The sequence below is a fragment of the Tenebrio molitor genome, chromosome 5 (genome assembly GCF_963966145.1).
Source record: "Tenebrio molitor chromosome 5, icTenMoli1.1, whole genome shotgun sequence".
In the NCBI taxonomy this organism is placed as follows: domain Eukaryota; kingdom Metazoa; phylum Arthropoda; class Insecta; order Coleoptera; family Tenebrionidae; genus Tenebrio; species Tenebrio molitor.
The window spans coordinates 215,749-238,605 of NC_091050.1; the positions used below are offsets into that span (position 1 = coordinate 215,749).

The 22,857-nt window shown below is 33.9% G+C and overlaps 3 protein-coding genes and 3 long non-coding RNA genes across 10 annotated transcripts; 3 read left to right on the forward strand and 3 right to left on the reverse strand.

Annotated features, from left to right (window-relative positions):
• Positions 1–3,625: 3,625 nt before the first annotated feature.
• Positions 3,626–4,172, reverse strand: LOC138130605 (uncharacterized). The gene is made up of 3 exons (XR_011159612.1): positions 4,084–4,172; positions 3,904–4,031; positions 3,626–3,858 (listed from the first exon to the last, which is right to left on the reverse strand). It is a non-coding gene; the product is annotated as an uncharacterized lncRNA (long non-coding RNA).
• On the forward strand, positions 3,973–4,920 carry LOC138130602 (uncharacterized). Its single transcript, XM_069047177.1, has 5 exons — positions 3,973–4,106; positions 4,161–4,260; positions 4,311–4,418; positions 4,472–4,630; positions 4,683–4,920. Exons 1-5 carry the CDS (start codon positions 4,072–4,074, stop codon positions 4,749–4,751), a joined length of 471 nt encoding a protein of 156 aa, XP_068903278.1. The 5' UTR covers positions 3,973–4,071; the 3' UTR covers positions 4,752–4,920.
• A 15-nt stretch (positions 4,921–4,935) lies between these two features.
• On the reverse strand, positions 4,936–8,196 carry LOC138130600 (vanin-like protein 1). Of its 4 annotated transcripts, none has more exons than XM_069047172.1 (7): positions 7,821–8,196; positions 7,627–7,761; positions 7,310–7,572; positions 6,987–7,258; positions 6,833–6,937; positions 6,624–6,776; positions 4,936–6,573 (listed from the first exon to the last, which is right to left on the reverse strand). In XM_069047172.1, the coding sequence occupies exons 1-7, from the start codon at positions 7,869–7,871 to the stop codon at positions 5,942–5,944; spliced, it is 1,611 nt and encodes a 536-aa protein (XP_068903273.1). In that variant the 5' UTR covers positions 7,872–8,196; the 3' UTR covers positions 4,936–5,941. The 4 variants fall into 4 exon arrangements, with proteins under 4 accessions (XP_068903273.1, XP_068903275.1, XP_068903271.1 ...); XM_069047174.1 differs by having other exon boundaries at positions 4,937–6,573; positions 6,990–7,258; XM_069047170.1 differs by having other exon boundaries at positions 4,937–6,573; positions 6,624–6,785.
• Positions 8,197–8,606: 410 nt separating this feature from the next.
• Positions 8,607–15,982, reverse strand: LOC138130601 (vanin-like protein 1). 2 transcript variants are annotated; one of them, XM_069047176.1, is made up of 7 exons: positions 15,848–15,982; positions 11,016–11,150; positions 10,697–10,959; positions 10,398–10,645; positions 10,245–10,349; positions 10,035–10,199; positions 8,607–9,980 (listed from the first exon to the last, which is right to left on the reverse strand). In XM_069047176.1, exons 1-7 carry the CDS (start codon positions 15,866–15,868, stop codon positions 9,343–9,345), a joined length of 1,575 nt encoding a protein of 524 aa, XP_068903277.1. In that variant the 5' UTR covers positions 15,869–15,982; the 3' UTR covers positions 8,607–9,342. The 2 variants fall into 2 exon arrangements, with proteins under 2 accessions (XP_068903277.1, XP_068903276.1); XM_069047175.1 differs by lacking the exon at positions 15,848–15,982 and adding an exon at positions 11,202–11,322.
• On the forward strand, positions 11,280–12,713 carry LOC138130604 (uncharacterized). The gene is made up of 4 exons (XR_011159611.1): positions 11,280–11,365; positions 11,579–11,719; positions 11,783–12,292; positions 12,382–12,713. It is a non-coding gene; the product is annotated as an uncharacterized lncRNA (long non-coding RNA).
• A 202-nt stretch (positions 15,983–16,184) lies between the features above and the next one.
• Positions 16,185–21,268, forward strand: LOC138130603 (uncharacterized). Its single transcript, XR_011159610.1, has 3 exons — positions 16,185–16,324; positions 16,388–16,591; positions 20,610–21,268. It is a non-coding gene; the product is annotated as an uncharacterized lncRNA (long non-coding RNA).
• The last annotated feature ends 1,589 nt before the right edge of the window (positions 21,269–22,857 follow it).

A 22,857-nucleotide genomic window follows, 5' to 3' on the forward strand; every position in this document is an offset into this window, starting at 1 on the left:
AAGGGAAGCCTTTTAAATCTATATCGTCCAAAAGGCGTATTAAAAGTACATAATTTTGAACTACTTTCGTCTAGCTCTATATTCCAAAATCCGTTATTTGTGTCTAAAACTGAAAAAACTTTTGCGTCCCTTACTTTACTCATTATATCGACATACGTACGAATTGAAAAATATTCGCGCTTGATGGCTTTATTTAAATCCGTTGGATCTATGCAAATTCTAAAAATTTGGCACCAAGCGTTTTCTTTATAACGGGTGACTATTAAAATTTTCACTTGGAGTTCGCTTTGAACGAGTTTTTATTTTTTGTGTTACTTTAGACACACGCAAGAACGAACGACAAATGTCAGTCAGTACAATTGAAACATAGTTTTGAAATGTCAAACTTGTCAGTGTCTAAGGTGCAACGGAAAACAAAGAATGATCCATAGCCAACCCTAAGTGAAAATTTTAATAGTCACCCGTTACTTATAACAATAAATTGTTATCAGTTGGTTGGAGCTAGAAGAAACTTTTAAGCTCGATTGGAATACTGTTCGGCTGTTGAAGGCGATTTGTTTGAACAGTTCATTTAAATTAGTTCGATCCCAAATTTAAGCATTAAAGTAGAATATAGGTACGTTGAAATAATTTGTAGGTGAATTCAGAGACAATATTTTATGTCTTTTGAGACAGAATCTTTAAAAATTATTATCCCTTGAAAATGGGAAAGTGGCACAGTAAACCGAATTATACTCGTAATAATTAAAACTTGTTCCACTAGCCCATAAAAATCAAGTCGTCAAAATCTGTTTGAACAATCAAAATAAATTAAGTAAGAGTAACTCTTGATTCTTTGTAGTTTTGAAACTTTCTTCTCATTATCCTCTAACACTGGTTAATAGTGTACCATTCAGTAATTTTGCGAATTTTGGGACACCTGTAGTGGAAGTGAATTTGCATGATGATGATGATGATGATAGATAAGGATGAAGTTGACTCACAATATCTAGTGCAAGATTTTTAGCAATTTCGTCAAGAAATCTTCGTGTATCATCATTCATCAGATGGATGGTGATAGATTATTGGAAAACTCTAGATTAAACTGCATTTTTGCAGTTTTAACGTGAAATAATAATTTAGTATTGAAAACAACGAGATTTTGAGAATTATTTGTTTTTGCTAGAGTAAAAAATTATATAAACCTATCAATTTCATCGATTTACATTGTCAACAATTGGACTGATTTGTGTTGATGTACGAGTATGTGTTCAGTCCAGAACACATCTCTGTAAAGAACGTCTTCCACCGCCTATTCGTCTTGTTACCACACCGCTTTACATTTGGCCCTTATTCCCTCCATCCATTCCTCATTCGGTTATTATTTTTTACCATTCTCGTCCGCCGCTCGGGTGCTAAACTGCTGCGAAGTCCCGAGATGAAAATCTTGCGCCTCCTGCTGAGCAACCAGAATTATTGCGCATTAAGGTCCTTATCACGAAACGGCGCAGCATTCGCCGCACACATCCTTTTTTTATCGGACAACACAATAAACAATGGCTACCGTCTTCGTAGAGTCTGTCTTTTTTTGCCGGTTTCGAGAACGGACGGCGTCATCAAAACGGAAACTTCACCAAAACCGAAAAAAATTATTATCTATTCCCATGACGTGCACGTCGAGGAAAATGCAAATTTCAAACAGATAGTATCGGACGGGCCTTGTCCTTTCCAATCTACACGATTTTTATCAATAACTGCGTAATTAGTAGGACTTGAATTCGGAATGAACAGTTAGTTGGGATTTTTACTATGAGAGACTGTATTTATAAATCGAGGAAGTGGGAACAGCGTGGGAATAAGCATTGTGTGTTAATAAGCACAAAATTGGGAATTAATCGCGGTAATGGCGGTCGAAGGGGAGACAGCGATGGGACTCCCCATCACCGTTCTATTCATTTGAGAGATGGTGAGTCTTGACGCAAGCGATTATTTTAGATCTGGCTGTTAACATATGTTAAACAACTCTCAGAGGGTAGTTTTACCGAAACAAAGGTAGTAACGCGTTGACGTCCCTTCAGATTTTACCAGATAGAATCGAATCTAAAATTTCGGAAAGGTAGCCTGTCACGTTTGTTACTAAAGAGGGTTGCAATTTGTCACGGGGTAACGTTCTGTGGTCAACACCGGTGTTTTACATCCTGGACGTGAATTTTATTTTATGTAAAAATTCCCGAGATGCGTATCTGTAATCAGATGTTAGTCCGGGATGACATTTGTTATTTTTCGTTGTCTTTTTTGGCTTTGTTTTAAATATTTTCCTAATAGTGCAAGCACCCCGACCCATATTAGGACTGTCACGAAAGGCATGACTTAGATGCAGGAACATGCAAAGACCCTCCTGATCGTTCACATTGTCTTCAGTGATAGGTGCTCTCGTTGCGGAAACAAATAGGTACATTCAAACAAAGTGATAAAAATAGAAAAGGAGTTTAGTTAATGTTATCACCGCTTTTCTCAGTTGAGCATCATTAAAAACGATAATTATCATTTCATTTTCAACGAGAGAAATGAGCCAAATGACTTTAGAAAAATGTTTAAAGGAATCATTATTGGTAAGTCATTAACAGCCGGGCCACGTGTCCCATTGGGTTAATTATTATGACGTTCAAAGTTAATTCATCAGAGAAGCCTTAATTAACATAATATCATTGTTAGTCGATTGTCTGCAAGGCAAGATGACGTTTGATAAGGAGGTTTTTTTGAGAGGTGAGTTCTGGAATTTTTTTTTTCATTTTTAATTCCCGCTTAAAATAGAAATTCAATTAATTTTGTTTGGAACTGGTTGAATGATGAGTTTCAAATATTTAATAATGTCTGAGTATAGCAAATGGTCTGCAAACATTTGGTATAAATAGACTAATTTTATCTTTAAGAAGATTTCAACCCTATACATACATACATATTGGAATGATAATTGATTTTTGCACTGCTTGTGTTAATTTTTGTTGACTGTATGCAAGACATTACAGAACCATCTCGTTTACCACAATACTTTAGAAGTTTAGAAATCAATGACTATAACTCCTTATGTTGATAATTATGTGCAATATGGATTTTATACAATTCCATTCTCGGAAGGATAACACAGAAAAAAAAATAAATTAAAGTTCAAATTTTACATGTACGAGTATAAACATATGTTATGCGGTAATTGTTGTGGGGAGTGCATTTATTTTTTTTAATTTATTTGAAAAAATGTCAAAAAAATTAAAGTTGATCTTTTTTCAAAACCGAACATTTTCTTCTTCTTTTTACTCATAGATTGTTTTTCTTTTCACTTTTTCGTCGTTTAAATTTTTTTACTTTTAGATGATTTAATGAAGATCACACGGATCCTCTCTAACGACATATTACGATTTAAAATAACAAAGTTGCTTTTGGGATTTACTTTCCTTGTTCATTTTATCACTTCCTTAATCCAGACATTCTCGTTTCTTTCTGATTTTGATTTCTACTACTTCATGAAGTACGCACCTATATACTTCGCATCTTTCTACGTATGAACATTTTTTTTTTAATATTTATAACTACAACTTTACTCCTTAGGTATTACTGACTATTGTCACAGCCGTGATAATCGCAGAAACAAACTTGATAATAAATTTATTTGAAAAAGTTGAATTAGAAAAAATTGAGAAATGTTGCATTACCACTTACAAATCATTCAAGAAAGAGTCACAGTTCATCACATTTATCTTCATCGCAACCTTACTGATCGTCCTGTACAGTGCTTACTTGCATATACTATCAAACGAAGATGACAGAGAAATCTTTTACGTTCTTGCCTTCATCGAGGACCACTGCCCCCACTGGAAAGACCTACTAATATTATTGTACAAATCAACATTCCCAATAGTTGCTTACGTTACACCTTTACCAACCTACCAGTTCCTTTATGGGATAACCCATACAAAATCACAAATCTATCTTGTCAAAGAACGCCTGGAAAACATCAACACTGGATACGACATCACTAACAACGCCAAACTTTTCTACGATCAAAAGTATCAAAAGATCATCAAACAACGATTGATGTTTGCACACAAGAGACACGTCAAATTGCTCATGTACGTTATTTTTGTCAAGTCTAAAACCAGATCAATAAGATTTTTCTCTTTCAGATGTGGCGCAGAATTCAGAAATTTCTCAAGGATCTTCATTGCGTTATATGCACTTATTGGATCCATGTTCGGAATCAGCATTGTCTTCTTCATTCTAATGGTAAGAGTTGGTAAAGAAATATGTAGGTACTTAAAAAATAGTTTTGACAGTTTCAAGGTAACATTTTTGACAAGCTTGAACGTCTAATCACAGTTTCTGTAGCAACAGTTACAACATTTACAGTTGTCATAATGGCTGGGCAAAAAGTAGAAGATGCCGTAAGAGACAATAATGTTTAGCAAACATTTTCACACCTACGTAATTTTTTCAGACCTCTCAGGAGGTCAACTACGTCATAGACAACTGCAACTGGTACGACTGGAACGAGGAAAACAAAAAATTCTTTTTGATGTTGAGGTTGATGACTACGAACATGTTTAAACTGAAATTTTCGCAAAATTATGCGATCAACTATGAGCTGGGGATTGTGGTAAGAGACAACTTTTTTCGACAGTTACGGAATTAAATGAATATTTTCGTAGATTTTAAAAACAATTTATTCAGCGCTCTCAGTTTTGAAAGTTGTAAGAGACAAGAATTTGCCTCACTAAGTAAATTAAGAGAAATTAGTTTGTACTTTACTAGTTTATGCATCAAGTAGAAATAGTTAAAGAAACTAATATGTATTTGCCAGGGGTCACCATAGTTCACTTACAGATCATTGTTTAAACTCAAATTAAGCAAATTTAGCTAATTAAGTTGACTAACTTTTTTATTAAATTTTTGAAGACATTTTAAATGTTTTATTAAATTATTGAACATAGATAAGGAAATGTGATCCAAAAATTCGCAGAAATAACAAAAGTAAATAGTCTGTCTTGCAGCTCAAATAACGAGAACGTCTTTTCTAAAATCGGGTGCTGAGGTCAAGGTTTTATTTTTGTTTCTTCCGTTTGCACAGCGAAGTATCTGCGGGAGGGTACTTCGAATGGTATCGAATGCTTGTTAAAGTTGTCGTTGCCAATTTGATTTTCTCAGAGATTGCTGAAATACGTACGCGTAGTACCACTTGCTTCTTTTATGCAATTAACCTGTGTAATATTAAACCGTCGCCATTAACCAAATCTGCAGGGTAAAACTTTTTGTCTTTTTTCTGGATTACATTAGTGACCACCATTGTGTGGGTTTGTTTGGCTGTGCAAGACAGTTCCTGCATGAACTTTGGATGGTAATATTTGTCTATACCACATGGATTGTCGCTGCGAAACTTAGGTATGTTAGTAGTTTACGCGACTATATTCCTTTCACTCATTCCAGATTGCAGCGGCATCTCGGGAAAAATTGCAAGTACAGTTTTCTAAATGTCTCAAATTATTCCAATAAAAACCATCTGATTATTGGTACATAGTCAAATGAAGATGTTTTTAAATATTCTACTCGTAAATTCTACCTGCTTCTTGGTGACAGTCATGAGTCTTTCTTGTGCTTTGTGAGCTTTGAGATTAGAGTTCTTTGTGAATTCGTCGTGCATAAAAAGTATTTTTTTTTCGTTATTTTGGGATGTCTAATTTAAAACGAATCAACCACTCAGTAACATTAAAATTGTGAAACTTACCGTCCCTGTAAGAACGCAAATAAATAGAATGGAAACAAGGAAAAACATTTGTCCACTATACTCAGAACTGAACACAGTAGAACGTTTGGCAGAGATATTAAAATGACTGCTCAAAGCAGTTAGTTTCCGCAGTAACAATTATCTTGTACGAGTATAACTATCTTTTTGTCAAACAATTTTATTAAATTAAAAAAGTGCAGCAAAAATATTTATATAAAGTAGAAAATGACTAAGCAGACTCAGTTTCCTGTCTGACGATCGTTCATCCTGCAAAGTAAAGTTCCTTCCAAAGATGGCGAAAGTGAGAATTTTTTTGTGCGGTTCAGTCAGAGAAAAGATTCTTTCTATGTACGAAACATTGTTCTCATCGTAAATAATTTCTTGGCTCCAGTTGGTGTGTTTGGGATTTATTGGTCTCATTGAACTTAGGAGAGAGCTGGGAAATTGGGAGTTTAGGTAAATTCCATCTTTCAGGGGCCAAGAAAATTTTGCTTTGATGATAATTTCTTCGAAGGTTATTGGCCATCCAACTTTTTCGTATTTTCTAAATCTTTTCCCGCAAGAAGTTGGACTAGAGCCCAAACAAGCAACTACTCCGCAAATTTCGACTCCTCCAGTTTTAAACACTTCGAAATAAGTTTTGTACCCTTTGTACGCGACGAGATGATAAGTGTACCGATTTTTGGCATTTGTCGATTCTTGTATAGATGTTCGTAAAGTAAAGTCGCAGCAAAAATGATTATTTTCTGTTTTGTTGTAACAAAGTACCACATTATACGAGCTGTTTTGTCCAAGGTTCAGAATGCTATACTCGTATCCTGTAATAGAGAAAACTCATTTATTTTCTCTGTTGTTTTTTACATTATACTGTGCAAATCGGGATCCACTTCCAACTTAAACTTGTCCATCTCCGTGCTCAGTGTATCAATATCTTTACTTTCTATAGGTGTTGCAAATGATCGATTATTAACATAGTACACATAAGCTTTGGTACCACCATCACCAAGGATGTCCATTAAGACTGGCCCGCCTAGAGTGTCAAAATTCATGTTTCTTACTTTCTATTTCTTAACTTACCATCAAAAATTCCTGTTCCTCCTTGCCCCGTTTTGGGATTGTTAGCTCCCGAGAACAACAACTTGAAATTATATTCTTGGGCCCACATTTGGTAAACCTGCAACGCTACAAGCAGACATTTTTGAAAAAGCTTAAACAGCGATCGTATTCCAACAACATGTCAAAAATGGTAACTGCGAGATCCAGTTGCTGCAAACAAGATAGTATCTCTCCTCCTGCTCCTCATCCTGATTGATGATCTTTTCATACGAAAAACTAAATCCCGTTATCATCGACGTTACTGAAAGGGATACGTAAGGACTGGAACTTATTGCTGTCTTGCCGTCGTCCGATTTGGCAAAATGGAATTTACGATTCGCTGGAACTTCCAGTGGAATAGGATCGTACGAAAGAAAACTGTTACCAGGTCGAAGTTCTCTTAGAACACTTAAAGAGACGGCTTGATTAAGAGGAAACAAAATTATAGGTACATAGTACCTATATTTGATGGAACCGTCGGCAAGTAGTACAACATCAGAGGTGTAAAAATTATGGTTGTGTTCTTGGATTAAGTTCATTACGATTATGATGTCGTATTTTCTGGCAGCACATGAGAGTCTATGCAAAAACGTTGGATAATTTGCTCTGTGAGAATTACAAGGGTTTTCCTTATCCACCACTTTGGTAGAATATAATTTTAAGTCCTCTTTTCGTTGGACGTTATCCAAAGTCCCTTCAGGAAAAATGATCACAGCAATATTCTGCAATTTTCAATTTTTTTTAAATGATTGAAATCGTAACTAGCTTAGAATTACGTGGTCTTTGTGCAATTTATATATTAGTTCTATATATGTCTCTGCATTCTTATTTATTGATTCTTCTGGTGTTAAATTTGTGTCGGAGGGTATTGAACATTCCACTATGGCCAACCCCTGTTCCCGTGATAGTCTCTAAAGTGCATTAAAAGAGAAATGTATATGTAGATATTATTTTCACCTGACATGCTTACCAATTCCAGGAAAATTATTAAAACACAGATTATAACACTTGAGCGCATCATTACTTCGGACGTTAAATTCAGACGTAAAATGACAAGTGGAATGTCATCATGTTTTGTTTTGCTTTGTCGTTTTATGTCTTAACTGTCCAAAATATTTTTGGTAGGTACAGTGGCGAGCACGGAATTTCGCACACACTGGACATTTCACTAACATAATTTTATTAAAATGAGATACTGGCGGCAGTTTCGTCACAGTTTAGGTGAAACATCAGTCATGATCACATAAATCATGATTGATTATAATGACCATAAAGCTTAGACTAGATAGTTTTTTTTAATGACATACAAATTGGTGTGCGAAATTCCGTGCTCCCCACTGTACCTAATTAAATTCTTGCTAAATGACCAAATGTTACACAGTTGTTACACCTAGAAGATTGTTTCTGGCGCGTTTAAAAGATTATGGTAAATTTACTTCTTCCATGGCTCTACCACTTGTTGTAATAAAAACAGCATCAGATAATTTTTGCCCAGAGCCACATCTGCAATATTGCAACTGATTTCTTTTAGGATAAAGGCTTCACTTGACAATTTTTATCATAAACAAGAAACTGTTTATTCAATTAGAAAACTACAAGAACAAAACGAAGAAAAAGAATGAGCAGACTCAATTTTCTGCAAGTATGTATATGTCAAAGTTCCAAAGATGGTGAAAGTAGGAATTTTAAATCGATGGTTTCTTAGTGCAAAAGTTCTCTCCAAATGTGAATTGTTGTTGGTCTTTTAATACATAGCTTATTCAATGCAAGAAGTAAGTTTGGGGTCCAACAGTCTTATAAAAAATATGTTCTTAGCGGTCTGAGAATTGTTCTTACTGGTCTAAGAGTTGTTCTGATTCAATAATCTTCAGACAATGTTTCCACTTACTCTATGTTTCTTCTTCTGGTGTTAGTTTTGTGTCTATCACTTGATATTCTTACTACAGCTACCTACAGAATGTTCCTCTACAGTGAGGATTTTATTTCGCTGAACATGGGCTTCATGTTCCAAACTTGCAGGTGTTTTATTTTATTATTTTGACCGAACTGAAATTTTAGTTTTATAGTTTAAGTATTGTTACATCCAAATAACAAGTTTAAACAGAAACTTTAAATTAAATCATTTTAACAAATTTTCAGTGTCCACCCTCTTGTTCCAAGACTTTTTAATGGCATTAATGGCAACATTAAGGTTGCTTGGATATGTTCTAATTGCTTGTATGTAATGCATTGACATGGTTTTTTTTTTAATTGAACGTAGGCTTAATAGTGTTCATGTTCAGCGAAATAAAATCCTTACTATATAAAATGTATATGTAATACATGAGCAGCGCACACGTAATTGTAGCTGATTTTGCTGACCAATTGCAGAAAAATGGAGATTTTGACATTTGAGTGCATCGTTGTCATTGGATTTTGATTTTACTGTGATTCTGATGTTTTTATTTTTGGAAGAACATTGAGAAGATTTCTGACAAATCTGAATCCTTTTATTAAATAAAGAGTGCAACTCCAATATTTACAAATATGAGAAGAGGACTGATGAAAATGAGTCTTCTGACAGTGGACCTGGCGTCGATCAAAGTAAAATTTCTTCCAAAAATGGCAAAAGTTAGAATTCTGTTGTGGCGTTTCGTCAACGCAAACGTTCTCTCCAAATAGGAAACATTGCTTGTGTCATCGCAAACGACTTGTTTACTCCACGTGGTAAAATTGGGACTAAGAGGTCTCATAGAACTTAGAAGAGAATTGGGAAACTGCGAACTGGAATAAATTCTTTCTTTGAGAGGCCAAGAAAAATTTGCCTTGATCACAATCTCTTCAAACGTTATCGGCCATTCAACTTCTTGGTATTTGTCAAATCTCTTACCGCAAGACCTTACGTTAGAGTCCAGACAAGCGATTACTCCACAAATTTCAACTCCCCCGGGTTCAAAAACAAGGTAATAAGTCTTGTAGCCTTTGTACGCAACGAGATGGTAGGTGTATTGTTTTTTGTTTTGTGTTGACTCCTTCACGGATACTCGTACAGAAAACTGGCAACAAAAATAATTATTTTTTGTTTTGTTGTAACAAACCTCAACATTAGTAGAGTTGGTTTCACTCGTGTTCAAAACCATAGATTCATATCCTGTAATAGAGTAGATATTGTTTACTCATTTATTTTCTATTCAGTATAATTTACTGTACAGATCGAGGTCTACTTGGAAATGAAAACTGTCCATCTCTTCACTTAATGTATCAACACTTTTATTTTCCATTGGTGTTAGTAATCCGTCATTGAGGTCATACACATAGGCTTTGGTACCACCACGAGTCACTATATCCATTGCAACTGTATTACTTGAAACTACAAAAATTTAACGTCTTACTGGTTGTATTCTTTTTAGCTTACAATCAAAAATTCCGGTTCCTCCTTGTCCCGTTTTAGGATTGTTGGCTCCGGAGAATAACAATGTTAAATTAAACTCCTGCGCCCACATTTGGTGAACCTGTAATGCTACACTCTCATTTTTTGAAAAAGATTATAATGTCGCATATTTCTAACATGTCAGAAAAGGTAACTCCGAGATCCAATTACTACAAACGAAATAGTACCTCTTTTCCGCCAAAGTGATAATTTTTTCATACGAAAAACCAAATCCTGTGATAAGCGAAGTCGGAGTAAATTTGACCATTTTCATTGTGAAGAGATTCGGTGCCAGTATATAATTTAAATAATAATCTACTGGAATTGCAAAAGCTATGGGATAATGGTAGAGAAAATTTTCACCAAGTCTAAGTTCTCTTCGAATGCTGAAAAAGGAGGACGTGGTAAGGAGACGACGTTTCGGAAGTAGTTATTACCTAAACATGATGGAACCGTCCTCGAGTAGTACAACATCTGAAGTGTAAAATTGTTTGTAGAACTCTTCTATTAAATTTAGTACGAGTGCGGTATGATGTTTAATTGCGGCGCAGGACAATTTTTGAAAAAATTTTGGATATTTCTTGCTGTGGACGGTACAAGGATTCTCATAATTAGAAATTTCAACGGAGTACGATTTTAAATCCTCTTTTCGTTTTACGTTATCTAAAGTCGCTTCTGGGAAAACGATCACGAAGATTTCCTAAAATTGTATATACTCGTATATAAACTATCAAAATTATACTACTTTGCCATTACACGATCTTTAGTCAAGCTTTCTATCAGCTCAATATATTTATCTGCGTTTCTATTGAGTGTTTCCTCTGGTGTTAATTTTCCATCGATCGAGACTTGATGTTCTACTATGGCTATCTGCTGTTCTTCTGATAGCTTCTAAAAAACATGAAAAATTAGACTAAGCACTGCTGAAGCGTGTTTGTCTACCAGTTGTAGAAAAATTAACAAAACAAAGATTTTGACAGTTGTGCGCATTATTTACTTCAATTGGGACAAAACTGACAAATAAAATGTCATGATGATTTTCTTTTAACACCTAGGTTTGATAAATTACTAATTGTGCTTATTTGGTCATAGGATTTTATCATCAGGTGATTTCATAGAATTTCTTCTCTTAAATTTCTTTGGTGTAAGTAAATTGTTACTCTGCGTGAATCAGTTTCGAAATAGCGGATGTGGAGATGTCGGTTCAAAGTTCAGATTAATACGGTCCTGTCGCCGTTAATAAATGACGCTTATATCCCCTCAATAATATTTTACTCTCCGTTCGCCGGATTATTGATACATCATTGTCAATTTTTTAGCTTTTCACAATGGGAACCCAGCGAATGGAAGACAGGAAGATGAGTTTGGTAAGTACCAAACATCCCCGTTTACCGGAAGTGAGCTCGTTTAAAGAACTATTGTCGTGGAGTAGGGGAGCCCCTAATGGTTTATATTAACTTGTAATATGTATAAGAAAACTGCCCGAGGGTGTCTTTATTGAAAAAAAAATCTGTTTTTTGTAGTTTATTTAGGGGACGAGTCAGTTCGGCTATCGTGTTTGTCTTTTTTAATTAAAAAATTGTTGAGATGCGATGCGGCTAGTAAATCTCTCTATCCAATAATACTAAATATGGTATATGGGGGACCATTATAACCCGCCCTAGAAAAAATCCCATAACCAGAAAGAAAACCGAAGACATAAACCCTAAAATAAACAACCATCAAAGAGTAATATTAGTAAAAAATGGAGGATCCCGTCGAGTCGAACGAGCTCGAGATGCAGTGTTTACGGCATTGTTTATGGGGCCCTCTCGCTAGGGTGTCCCGCCCGCAACCCAGCTCCCCTTGGTGCTGCGCTGGACCACATCCACTCGAATCACACGTCTGCGGTCCGACTTTGTTTGTCGAAGCCCGACTGTGCCATTTGACCCGATGCCGTTCAGATAAAATTTAAAATGTCCTCGAGTGAAGAGTCCCTTCGGGGGACAAAGCCCGCAGTGGGGTTGTAAGGGGTTACGTTTCAAAGCGAGAAGGTAACTTCACCCCAAAATTCTGAAATTATCTTGAGAATTAATTACAAAGTGGGCCGATGGAAGTACAAATAATTTTATATTTGTTTTAGGCAAAGATCTCTCCAACAAATACGAAGGAAAATTACAGTATTCACGTACTCAAGATGGCAAAATGTTAATTTGCTAGTTAATTTGGTACCAATAAATCGTGTTGTTAAAGAACAACCTTTTCTGTTTTTTTTTAAAGGCTGTTAATAGAATCATCGGCCCTTGAAGATTATTATTGGAACAATTCAGAAGATACAGTTACATAATTATACATAAAATTATGTATTATATAAATATAAATTGGTATTTTGCAAAATATCTCTAATTAGTTTATACTTAAATTAAATGTTAATTATTATTCACATCAACAGTCATAAATAAATCCATTACACAATATCATGGCACGTGTTGGGCCATTTGTATTTAGATGGAAGGTAAACCTTCACTGCTGGTACTGTACAAGTGTTCCTTGATGAAGTTATAATTAGTATAATTTAAGCTTTAATAGAAGCAAGCTTGTAACCTTGTCGTTAATAAAATATGATTTTGAAAAAAAACTTTAATTGCGTTGTCCATCGCATGTGCAAGAGCAGATGGTACTGTCAGTAAGTGGACATTTAAAGGTAAATAATTTAAATGAAAATCCCCTTGTGATCCTAAACTAAAGTGTTTTAAGACCATTTAAACTACATATTTTCAATCGAGCTGATAAGATATGGTCCAATTGATGTTTGAGTTAAAATGAAGTCAAGGTGAATAGTGCTAAAAAAAATTTTGGCCAATGGCAATTTTTTGAATCAATAAACACCCTTACCCAATGCATGGTTTCTGTTGGACATTTATTGCATGCAAGTTTGAGATCTCGGGAAAGAAAATATTTAAATAAATCCTTTGCATTTCGTTTTTAGATGTCAATAAGGTTTTCGATTACGATTCTCGTGTAATATTATTAGAGCACCTACATAAACTTTTCTATTGTAATCGCTATTTTAATAGCAACTAACTTAACGTGTTGTAGTTGCCTAACAGAATTCACAGTTGTTTGTGATGTGTTGTTGATAAAAGTTACGGTTCCATTTCAGTAGGTACCCATCTTTTCTTCAAACTGTATATGATTGACTGCGGTATTTGTTATCTTTGATAGATGTAGTACGACTACATGATCGAGTCGAACAAGAATAACAAAAAATCGTTATCGATATTTGATAATAATTATTATTATGAAATTATCTGCCTAATAGTCAATTTATGAACACTTGTTCATACTAAAATGACAAAAACACAAAACAGTGAGCCGCTGTTGACCCTGTATCAGTGCCCATTCCGCATTAATTTTGTGCCATGCTGTAAACGACAAGAGGTTCCTCATATGCCGCGAAGAAGTCGAGATTTATTGGTCCACAGCGTACAAAAAGGAACGATTTAATTTCCACGCAACATAATTTAGAGGCATTCGCTCATAATCGAGCTAACCACCCCGGTCCCCGTCCGATCCGGTCCTGTCCGTGCATCGGACACCCTCACAAAAGTAAACAGATTGTAGGTGGAGGAGCTGTCAGTGTTGGCAATAAATCCCCGAAAAACTTTCAGTTTTTGTTTGATTTATCGTCATTCGCTAGTTAATTTTTCTGTGGGTCGCGCTTACCTGCCCCATCCACCTCGACATTAATCAACGAATGTCTCCCGCGATTTGAGATAGGTCCAAGAAGGAGACCATTGTGTCGACCAGAAATGGAATGCCTATTCGCAGCATTTCTCAGATCCTATCGCCGATTACAAATATCTCTTCTGTGAGCGCCCGCTCTTCCGATCTCCTCTTCTGACACCCCTCTCGAATATTTACCGAAATTATTCAATCGATTGTAAAGTGTCATCCCCCGGAGTCGCTTTTTTACGACCGGAATTATCCGGGCTGTCACGTGACCCGACGTATGCCCGGAAACGGGATCCTCGCAGGACCGTAATCGCTTCGGACGTGTAAAGTGCTTAATTACAGCGTTAATTCAACGAAGATGGCCATTAGGCCCACATGCAACAAAGATGCGCTGAAATGGTAGCTGTTTTATATTGTTTCGCATCTGCGAAGTTTAATTTATAACCCGCGTACGACTTTATTATTGGGTCCACCTGTCTTCATTTTTCTAAGCAAAATTTATTGGCCCTTAAACTAATTCAGCAACAATGATGCATTATTTAAACCTTGACCCTTAACCTGTACCTAATATAATAAACAGGAATATAGAAAAGTTGCTTAACTAAAAGCTTATATTTATTATATGTATCAGTTTCTAATATTATCGCGTCACAAAGCGATTGTGAAATGCTTAATAAAATAGAAGAACTTTACTTTAAAAAGATGGCTAAAATACGATCCTGGCTGACTAGATAAAGTTTTACTGAGTCATTCATATTCAAAAGACATTTTGAAAATTATTAAAATAAACTTATTAATAATAAAAAAAAAATGAAATAGAGAGGAATTGTAATGGAGAATTAAATAGTATAACGGGTGTTTTTTTAAATTTGGCGTCGAAGTAGGCGTTGAACTGTCGATTGTGAACGCACTATACAAGTTACGGATCACGGATCAGCTGTTTAAATCTTACGCTTTTACACGAGTGGTGCGCTCTCAATCGACTCTCCAACGCCTACTTCGACGCCAAATTAAAAAAAAACACCCTTTAGATAGAAAGAGTTTTTATATTTCTTGTTGCTCATATTCTACCTGGCAAGAATGGATTCAATAACTTTATTTAGAATTATAGAGTCCATTGAACACAAAGATCATCAAGAAGTCCAAAGAATTCTTCGTTACTGAATTTCTGAAAAAAGTGTTGAGGAACTGTAAGACCGTGAATAAATAATATGTAATTATTAGAAGGGAAAGGAAAACTTTAGAATCTAAGATAATCTCCTGGTTGATTTGAAGAAATCTGACATTTTTACCACACAATTTTTGTAAAATCTATTAATTTGGAAATGATAATAAAGAAAACTTGTGTGAAAACTGTGAAATGATGTGTTCTTACAAGTTGCTCGGCTGACGCCTCTGCTCCATAAACCTTGCTTGCACTTGACGTTTTCTAGCCTTGTGACACAAATAACTATTTTTAGTTCTACAGTTCATTATTAAATTATTACTTTGTCAGAAATGCACGAAAATAAAATTTTCAGGATATGAATCTATGCAGAGGGATATTCGGGAAGAAAATCGCATGAATACATTAATCATCAGTGGACGACAAAAAATGTATCTATAGAAGACTGTAGAATTTTAACTCCTCAACAAATTGAACTTTTATTTATAAAAATTTAGTAATTTGAATAAAAATTTTGCAATTTTTGTTATACTGGAAATATTTTTCTTTCCACCTAGAGTTGTCAAAAATATTTCCGGAAATATTTTATGTATCCATGGTAATAACAATAAACGTAGCTTTCACAAGATTAGTTAATTTTAGGTAATTTATTATATTTAATTAAATTATGTAACAATTTTACTTTTTGCTGGTACTTAGTAATACATACTAAAAGAATAGCGATTTTCATTATTGATCGTAGGTACGTTCCACTTCTCTTGAAGGTGGCTCACTGACAACATTTTAAAAGCCATACAAATCGATAAAGATACATAGTTAAGGTCAAGTTCACCAAAATGTTAAAAATTCGCTTCACTAACAGGAACTTATACATAAAACCTACTCCACATAAGTTGCAATACTGTTTGCCAGTGTTAAAAAATATTTGCTTTGTACATACATACACTTAACAAAATAAGTACATAATACATTGTTAAATTAACGTGTGACGAAACTCATGAGTAATGTGTGATTCATCCCGATTAGCTACGTGTTTCGGATAAACAAGTCCAATATCTCGTTATCAACATTTTTCTCGAGTATATTTACAGCTTGGCATCTTTTCTAAGCGTTTGAATTGATCAAACAATTAAATTTGATCATGGTAATTCGAGTGTACATTAGTAGGACATCTGGTGACATTGAGGTAAGTCACGGTTGTGGTTATCAACATTTGTTTATACTAAAATAGATGTACTATTTTTGTTAGGTTAAACAGAGACAGAAGAGAGTACTTCTCATTCTAGATTCGAAGAATATACAGTACGAAGTTGTTGATATAGCTGATGACGATAACAAAGCACAGAAGGATTTTATGCAGAGGAATGCAACTCGATTAGCAGGCACGTTGGTGGAGCTTAATCCGGTACACCCTTTGCCCCCTCAGATTTTTAGCGATGATGAGTACTGCGGGGTAAGCTTGTTACAAGAGCATTTGTGTCACTATCTTATCTGCTTATCTATGAAGTATAGTAGATTTATTAACACCATTTCCGGCACAATAAGGCTACTCTTTTAACAATATAAAAAAATTTCAAAAATTTTGCTCCATTTTCAGTTTCTTTTAAATAGACTAAAGATAAGCTTCATTTCAGATAATAATAATTTATCATTTTGTTTTAGTTTTCAAGACCACTGAAAGGCCCATTCTTTTGATTTCCATGGTCATTGATTAAAGAATATAAGATCATAAAAATCTGTACATTTCTTTACATTGATAAATGATATACGAGTACATACAGGGTCGCGATTATGTATGGAACCGGCTCCGTCCTGCTAAAATGATTTACGCTAGAATCCTGAAATTTTAAATGCTCTTAGGATAGGACTCATTACAAGCTACTTATCAAATTTAAAAAAAAAAATATCCGTAAGTTTTCAAAATACAAAGCCAACAATTTTTTTTAATGGGAACATGGGTTAAATGGGGCATCATTAAAAAGCATATTTTTTTTAGAATTAAATGATATATAGGTTTAGTGATTTGTTCGACAGAAGAAAAAAATTAAAGTTCGAGAAAACCAAACCTATGGCAGTAGAAAATGTCTCAATTCGATTATTTCATTTCTCATTGAAACATCTGATTAAGGATATTAATATTTTGTAAATAAAAGGAGTAGATACGTGGCTGGGTACCTACCTAAGTTTGGTATTTGAAACTTTATCATTCAATTAGGTATAGAGTAATTGTTTTCTAAGTAACAAAACGAACCAACGAAAATTTAATAAAATATTTCAATTGATATTTGAACAATAGGTACCTATGTTTCAAATTTACTAAAAATTAAAAAATAAGTTATTTAAGGATGCCCCATTTAACACATGTTCCCGTTTAAAAAAAATCAAGTTGGCTTTGTATTTTGAAATCTTATGGATAAAAAAAATATGTTAAAACGAAAAGTAGCTTTCAATGAGTCTTAAAAGTTTAAAATTTCAGGGTTCTAGCTTAAACCATTTTGGCAGGACGGAACCGGTTCCATACATAATCGCAACCCTGAATACCTTGTATCAGGTGTTAATTTAATATTCTGGTAGCATTACCTATGGAAATATTTTGTTTCTGTGAAGGCATGTCGTCATTTGAACTTCCCGTTAGTAAAATTAGAGTAGAACTGTCAATTTTGACATTTGCGTTCAGACAAGTTTACTGTTTGCTGGTGTTCACGTTAGAGCAGAAAACGTTTTTGATTGAAAGTTATTTTCGCAATCGCAATGGTTTGAAAGTGAATGGTTCAAGGATCTACTCCTTACAAAACTGCTTAGAAGAGTTTATCGCCGAATTTCCCAATGTTATTGTTGACGGAAAACGTTCGAAGATAACCTGAGCCGGTGTGTAAAGTTGTTTCGTGAAACTGGAGGCGTTTACCGAAGAAAAACTATAGATCAACCGCTAAAACGCACTGCTGCAGTATGCAGTTATTGAAACTGCAAGAGAAATAATGCAAAATGCTCCCCACACTTCAGTGCGTCAGTTATCGCAACGCAACAGACTGAACCTTATATCGGAAAGCAGGAACGTGCCACAAATTGTTACGAAAAGAAGAAGGTAGACATTTCCAGCACCTCATTTAATGAATTGATTAATTTGTGCGTGAATTGTAATTGTGTTACTTTTTTTATAATAATTCGTGTCATGCTCTTATTTTTAGTGAGCTTATGTGTTTTAACGCTGCGACATCCGTTTTTCAAAACAAAATATTTCCATAGGTGATGCTACCAGAGTATTAAATGAACACCTTTATGTATACAGTAGTAACCACATAAAACTGTGTGCTATTCCATGCAATATTTTTTCCATTATTTAATAAATTTTCCAAATTCATATTGTTTTTATTCCATATGGTAAACTCACTCATAGATTGCGTGACATAAATGTTACTAAAAATCTTCACTCTACGCCACAACAAATAGATCCGGCGCGAAATTTTAAAAAATGGAAAGAGCAGGTTTACACGTGATGTTTTATTATTATTCTGCATGTTTGCATTTAGGAAAGACGAAAGAAAACTTCAGTACAGTAGGAGTAATATATTAGGTTTTATTAATACAGGGTATTTCACGAGTAATAATGTGCCCGACGGAATAAAAAATGCAACCCACAATACATTTTCAAATTTCCGAAATAGCTGGCTACTGAAATTAAAATATCCAGCTTTTTTCGGAAATGGCTAAACACAAGCAAGAAATTATTTAATATGTACTCCTATTTAATGCATGAACAAAAATTACCTCTGTATCATTTTCGATGTTTGTATGTATTATAATTAGATTCTTGAGGCACGCACTCACTTCACAAATTTAAAAAAATCAACAAAAAATCGCAACGGAACAGATCAGACCGAATAACTCTTAAAACCAGAGAATCGCAAAACAAAGCTCTAAAGATGAAAAATCGCAAATCTAAATGCTTAAACCACTTAACAGAACTGACAATTTCAAATTTGAAATATCATAATTTATTTTTCGCGTGGGTTTCATAACAACCAATGAGAAACAGTGGCGCGAATGCTTCAAGATATTACCAACACAATCTTTCTTAATATTTTAATGTTATGGTTTGGGGATTTTGTTATCTAAGGATATTTAAAAAAATGTGGGCGTATCTACCCTGAAATCGAAAAAAAATTATAGTTGGCTGTGACCAAAAATTTCAGTTGGCAATTCGTCAAGATTTCAATTATCAGATGTCAGCCTTAAAAGTTGGGTTAGTGATTTTGAGAATATTGAAATCTTAATTTTCGTAAAGGTGTGAATTATGTGTGACCTGCCGGTTGTAAAAGAATTTCCTCACCTAGTGCAATGAAACAATGAGATTTAAAACATAATGTTACTCTTCGTTTTATGTTTTCAAATGACCGTTGCAAAGTCGGGAGATCAATAAATTAAATTGTAGGTACATATCAGTAATTACTTGCATTAATTTGGGAATTGTGCGAGGCCTGTTTTTGAACACGTTGTTTTTCAGGTATGGAAAAACGAAATAATCAAGGCAGGTTGTTGATAAGTGCCTTAAAAGTCCGGAAACTTTTGTTGAAATTCCTCAAAAACTCGAGGTTCTCAAATCTTTCTCCATTTGTGAAGTAACACTGCACAATGAAATTTATTTGCTCTAAAGTGAACATATTGTAATAGCAAATAATTAATAATGACAGTTACTACTGTAGTGACATCTGATGACATTTGAATAAAATGCTTACGTGTTGCCAACTGAAGCGTATTACTCGTAATCACGGCCCTCTCGATTTTTTTATTTTCGATTGCACGGTATTTTACTATATTTTCAGGGTGTAGCCAGCTGCCTCTTGCACACCCTGAAATTAAGTATAATTACTTGAATTTTTATATGTATGTAGTTTTGGTTAACCAACCTAAATTTTGATTTGTTATTAAGATTTTCAGGTGTGAAAATATTTCTCCCCTGGATTCCAGGTAAAATCGTCCCAATTTTAGTTAATTAAAGAATTAAAAATTGGAAGTGGTCTTGAAAACTAAGCAAAAATGATAAAATACATATTTATTAACTGAAATTAAGCTGATTTTTTGTATTTTTAAAGAGGTTCAAAATCGATTAAAATAGGTATATCAAAGTTTTTGAAATTTTTTATATAGGTATGTATTCTAAAGAGCCCTAAATTATTGAGATTCATTCGAAAATTCTGCACAATTACGAGTACCTCTTGAGTCAGAATTACCGTGGTCAGAACTAAGTATTATTAAAATATTTACTAACTACGAGTATTAGTAAAGTGCGATCAATTAAAAAAAAATCGAGTTACCTGGATTGTGCTATTCTGATGCTTTGATTGGTTCAAAACACCATTTTCGCCTACTCTGATTTTTTTTTATTTGATTGCACGGTATTTGCAAATAAAATAGGTGCAATACTTTAATAAACTATATGTTTTGTTTTGAAATATACTTTGTCATTTAAGGATTACAATGATCTCGAAGTAGCGAACGAAAATGGACAACTGAAGGAATTTTTAAAGTTAGAGGTTCCTGAATTTACGTCCACTGCAGAAATTGAAATAAAATAACTCAAAAATTCAAGCAAATGAAATGAAGAACATACGAGTATTTGATTTTTCAATGAGTAGAAAGTATGTAGCGAATATTATTAAGTTAAGTATTAGTTAAGTTAAAAATGTGTGTTGATAATAATAATTACAATATACATAATCCATGTTTTCAATTTTTGGTAAGGTGATTTATTCGCTTGTAGTAATGACGAGCAGAGATAGATTAAGAGTGTACATACATATGTATTTATATAAAAAAAATAGATTAGATTTACTACAAAATGTAAATTTTTCCTTTTCTGTTAATATGTTCTGTAGTTTTGTTGTAAACATCAACTGTAAACAGTTTTGTTAATCCAATTTGCAAATGGCAGGTACAGTTGGTTGCGGGAACGGTCAGAATAAAATTGAGACATTTTTACAAATTTTTCATAGTGTGAAAACTTTAAATTTACGTGAGGAAAATTTTCATTTCCCGTTTTTTCTGCAACCAACTGTACCATCACAATACTTTCAGATGTTTTTACTTGCAAATAAGTGATTCACATATAAATAAAGATTATTACAATGTTGTCGATTATTTTGACTGTACCTAATAATAATAATAAAAAAAACTTTCATTAAGGACTAAAACTTTTTTTTTTATAATAATAATTTGGGAGTGTTTATGAAAGTGGGTTAAAACTTAGTTCAATAATAAAATGGTCATCATTACTTTACTAAAAATATACGTCTAAGGCAAGGGTGGAGTTATCATGGTTTCTAATAGTTACAAAACATACTTACTCGGTATTTTGGCAAATTATAAATATCCGTAGCGATATTTAAAAATAAGGCAAGAATTTCTTTTGCTCCTGCAACATGTATTTTATTCTGAAACATGTATTCTATTATGTTAATGCGGAAAATAAACTACTTGATATTGGACGAAATTCAAGAGAGTGCCGACAAAGAAACTGCAGAACTAGTACATCAAATTCAAAATAGGTAGATAAAAAGAGTTCTATGAATTTGTGAAATGGTGTGAATTTGTGAAATATTATCAGTAATGAGCAACGTTATTCTTCTGTCTCCAAGGTGGTTTTAAACTATGTATTACAATGCGATAACGCATTTTTGAACTGTCGTAAAATTAGATCACTCATATTTGACAAATGCAAATCCAATGACAGGTTTAGTGGATTTTGAATTTTTTCACCAAATGTTGGTGAAGCAATGTTGCCAGACTGTGGTAGCATTCCATAGCACACTGTCTTTGGTCAGTGTCATGGCCTGGTAAATGAAGATCGCCTTGATAAAGTCCATTCAAAAATCAAAAAACCACCAAATTTAAAAAACCCTAGGTACATATTTTTTTCATACTTTGTTGGTAACTATAAATGATGACATTTATTTGATTCAAAATAAAATTAACTTGAAAACAATATATTTACTCCAGTGTTATATTGCATTCCATTTATTCTCTTCTTGAATAATGTTCGTTTTAACTCAACAAAATATTCCTCACTGCATTAGTTCATTAATTGAAAATTCCTTTCCAGCCTTCAGGGAAGAGACAACAGTTCGTCGCGAAATTGATGAAGGTTTTCCACAGCAGCTTCAAGCTAATTCAGAAGATTTGGAATCCTAAAAGACTGACACCATACTGTATAAAAGATTCGTTATATTTTCGTCGGAGATAACGGATCCAGATGCTATATTATATTCTGCTATATTATATTATATATTATAAAAGGTGATAACTGATAAATGTTCCATCAAATTTTCCAAATTGTTTATTACTTTTTGAACATCACTTCCACAGTCATTCGAAAACACTTCTCATAATAAGTCAAAGTATTATAAAAATTCTACAGTGATTTCTTTAAAGTACAAATTATAATTTGACAGTTTTTATCACTATCCATGTTTCCACTAATTCAGGAAACAGAAACCCATGTTTTGTTCAAATCTGACGTGATATTGGAACAAACTGGTGCACGTTTAATTGACTGTTTTATTATGTAGACAGAACTTGATGGTTTCCAGAATTTGCAAGTTCCGGCAACAAATTTTAACCTTAAATTAGAATAAAACGCTTTGGTTTATTTGCTGCAAGTCCATCAAGATCGAGCCGCGTCACTCCGAATTAGAAAATATGAATATGCTCGGGTAGTATAAA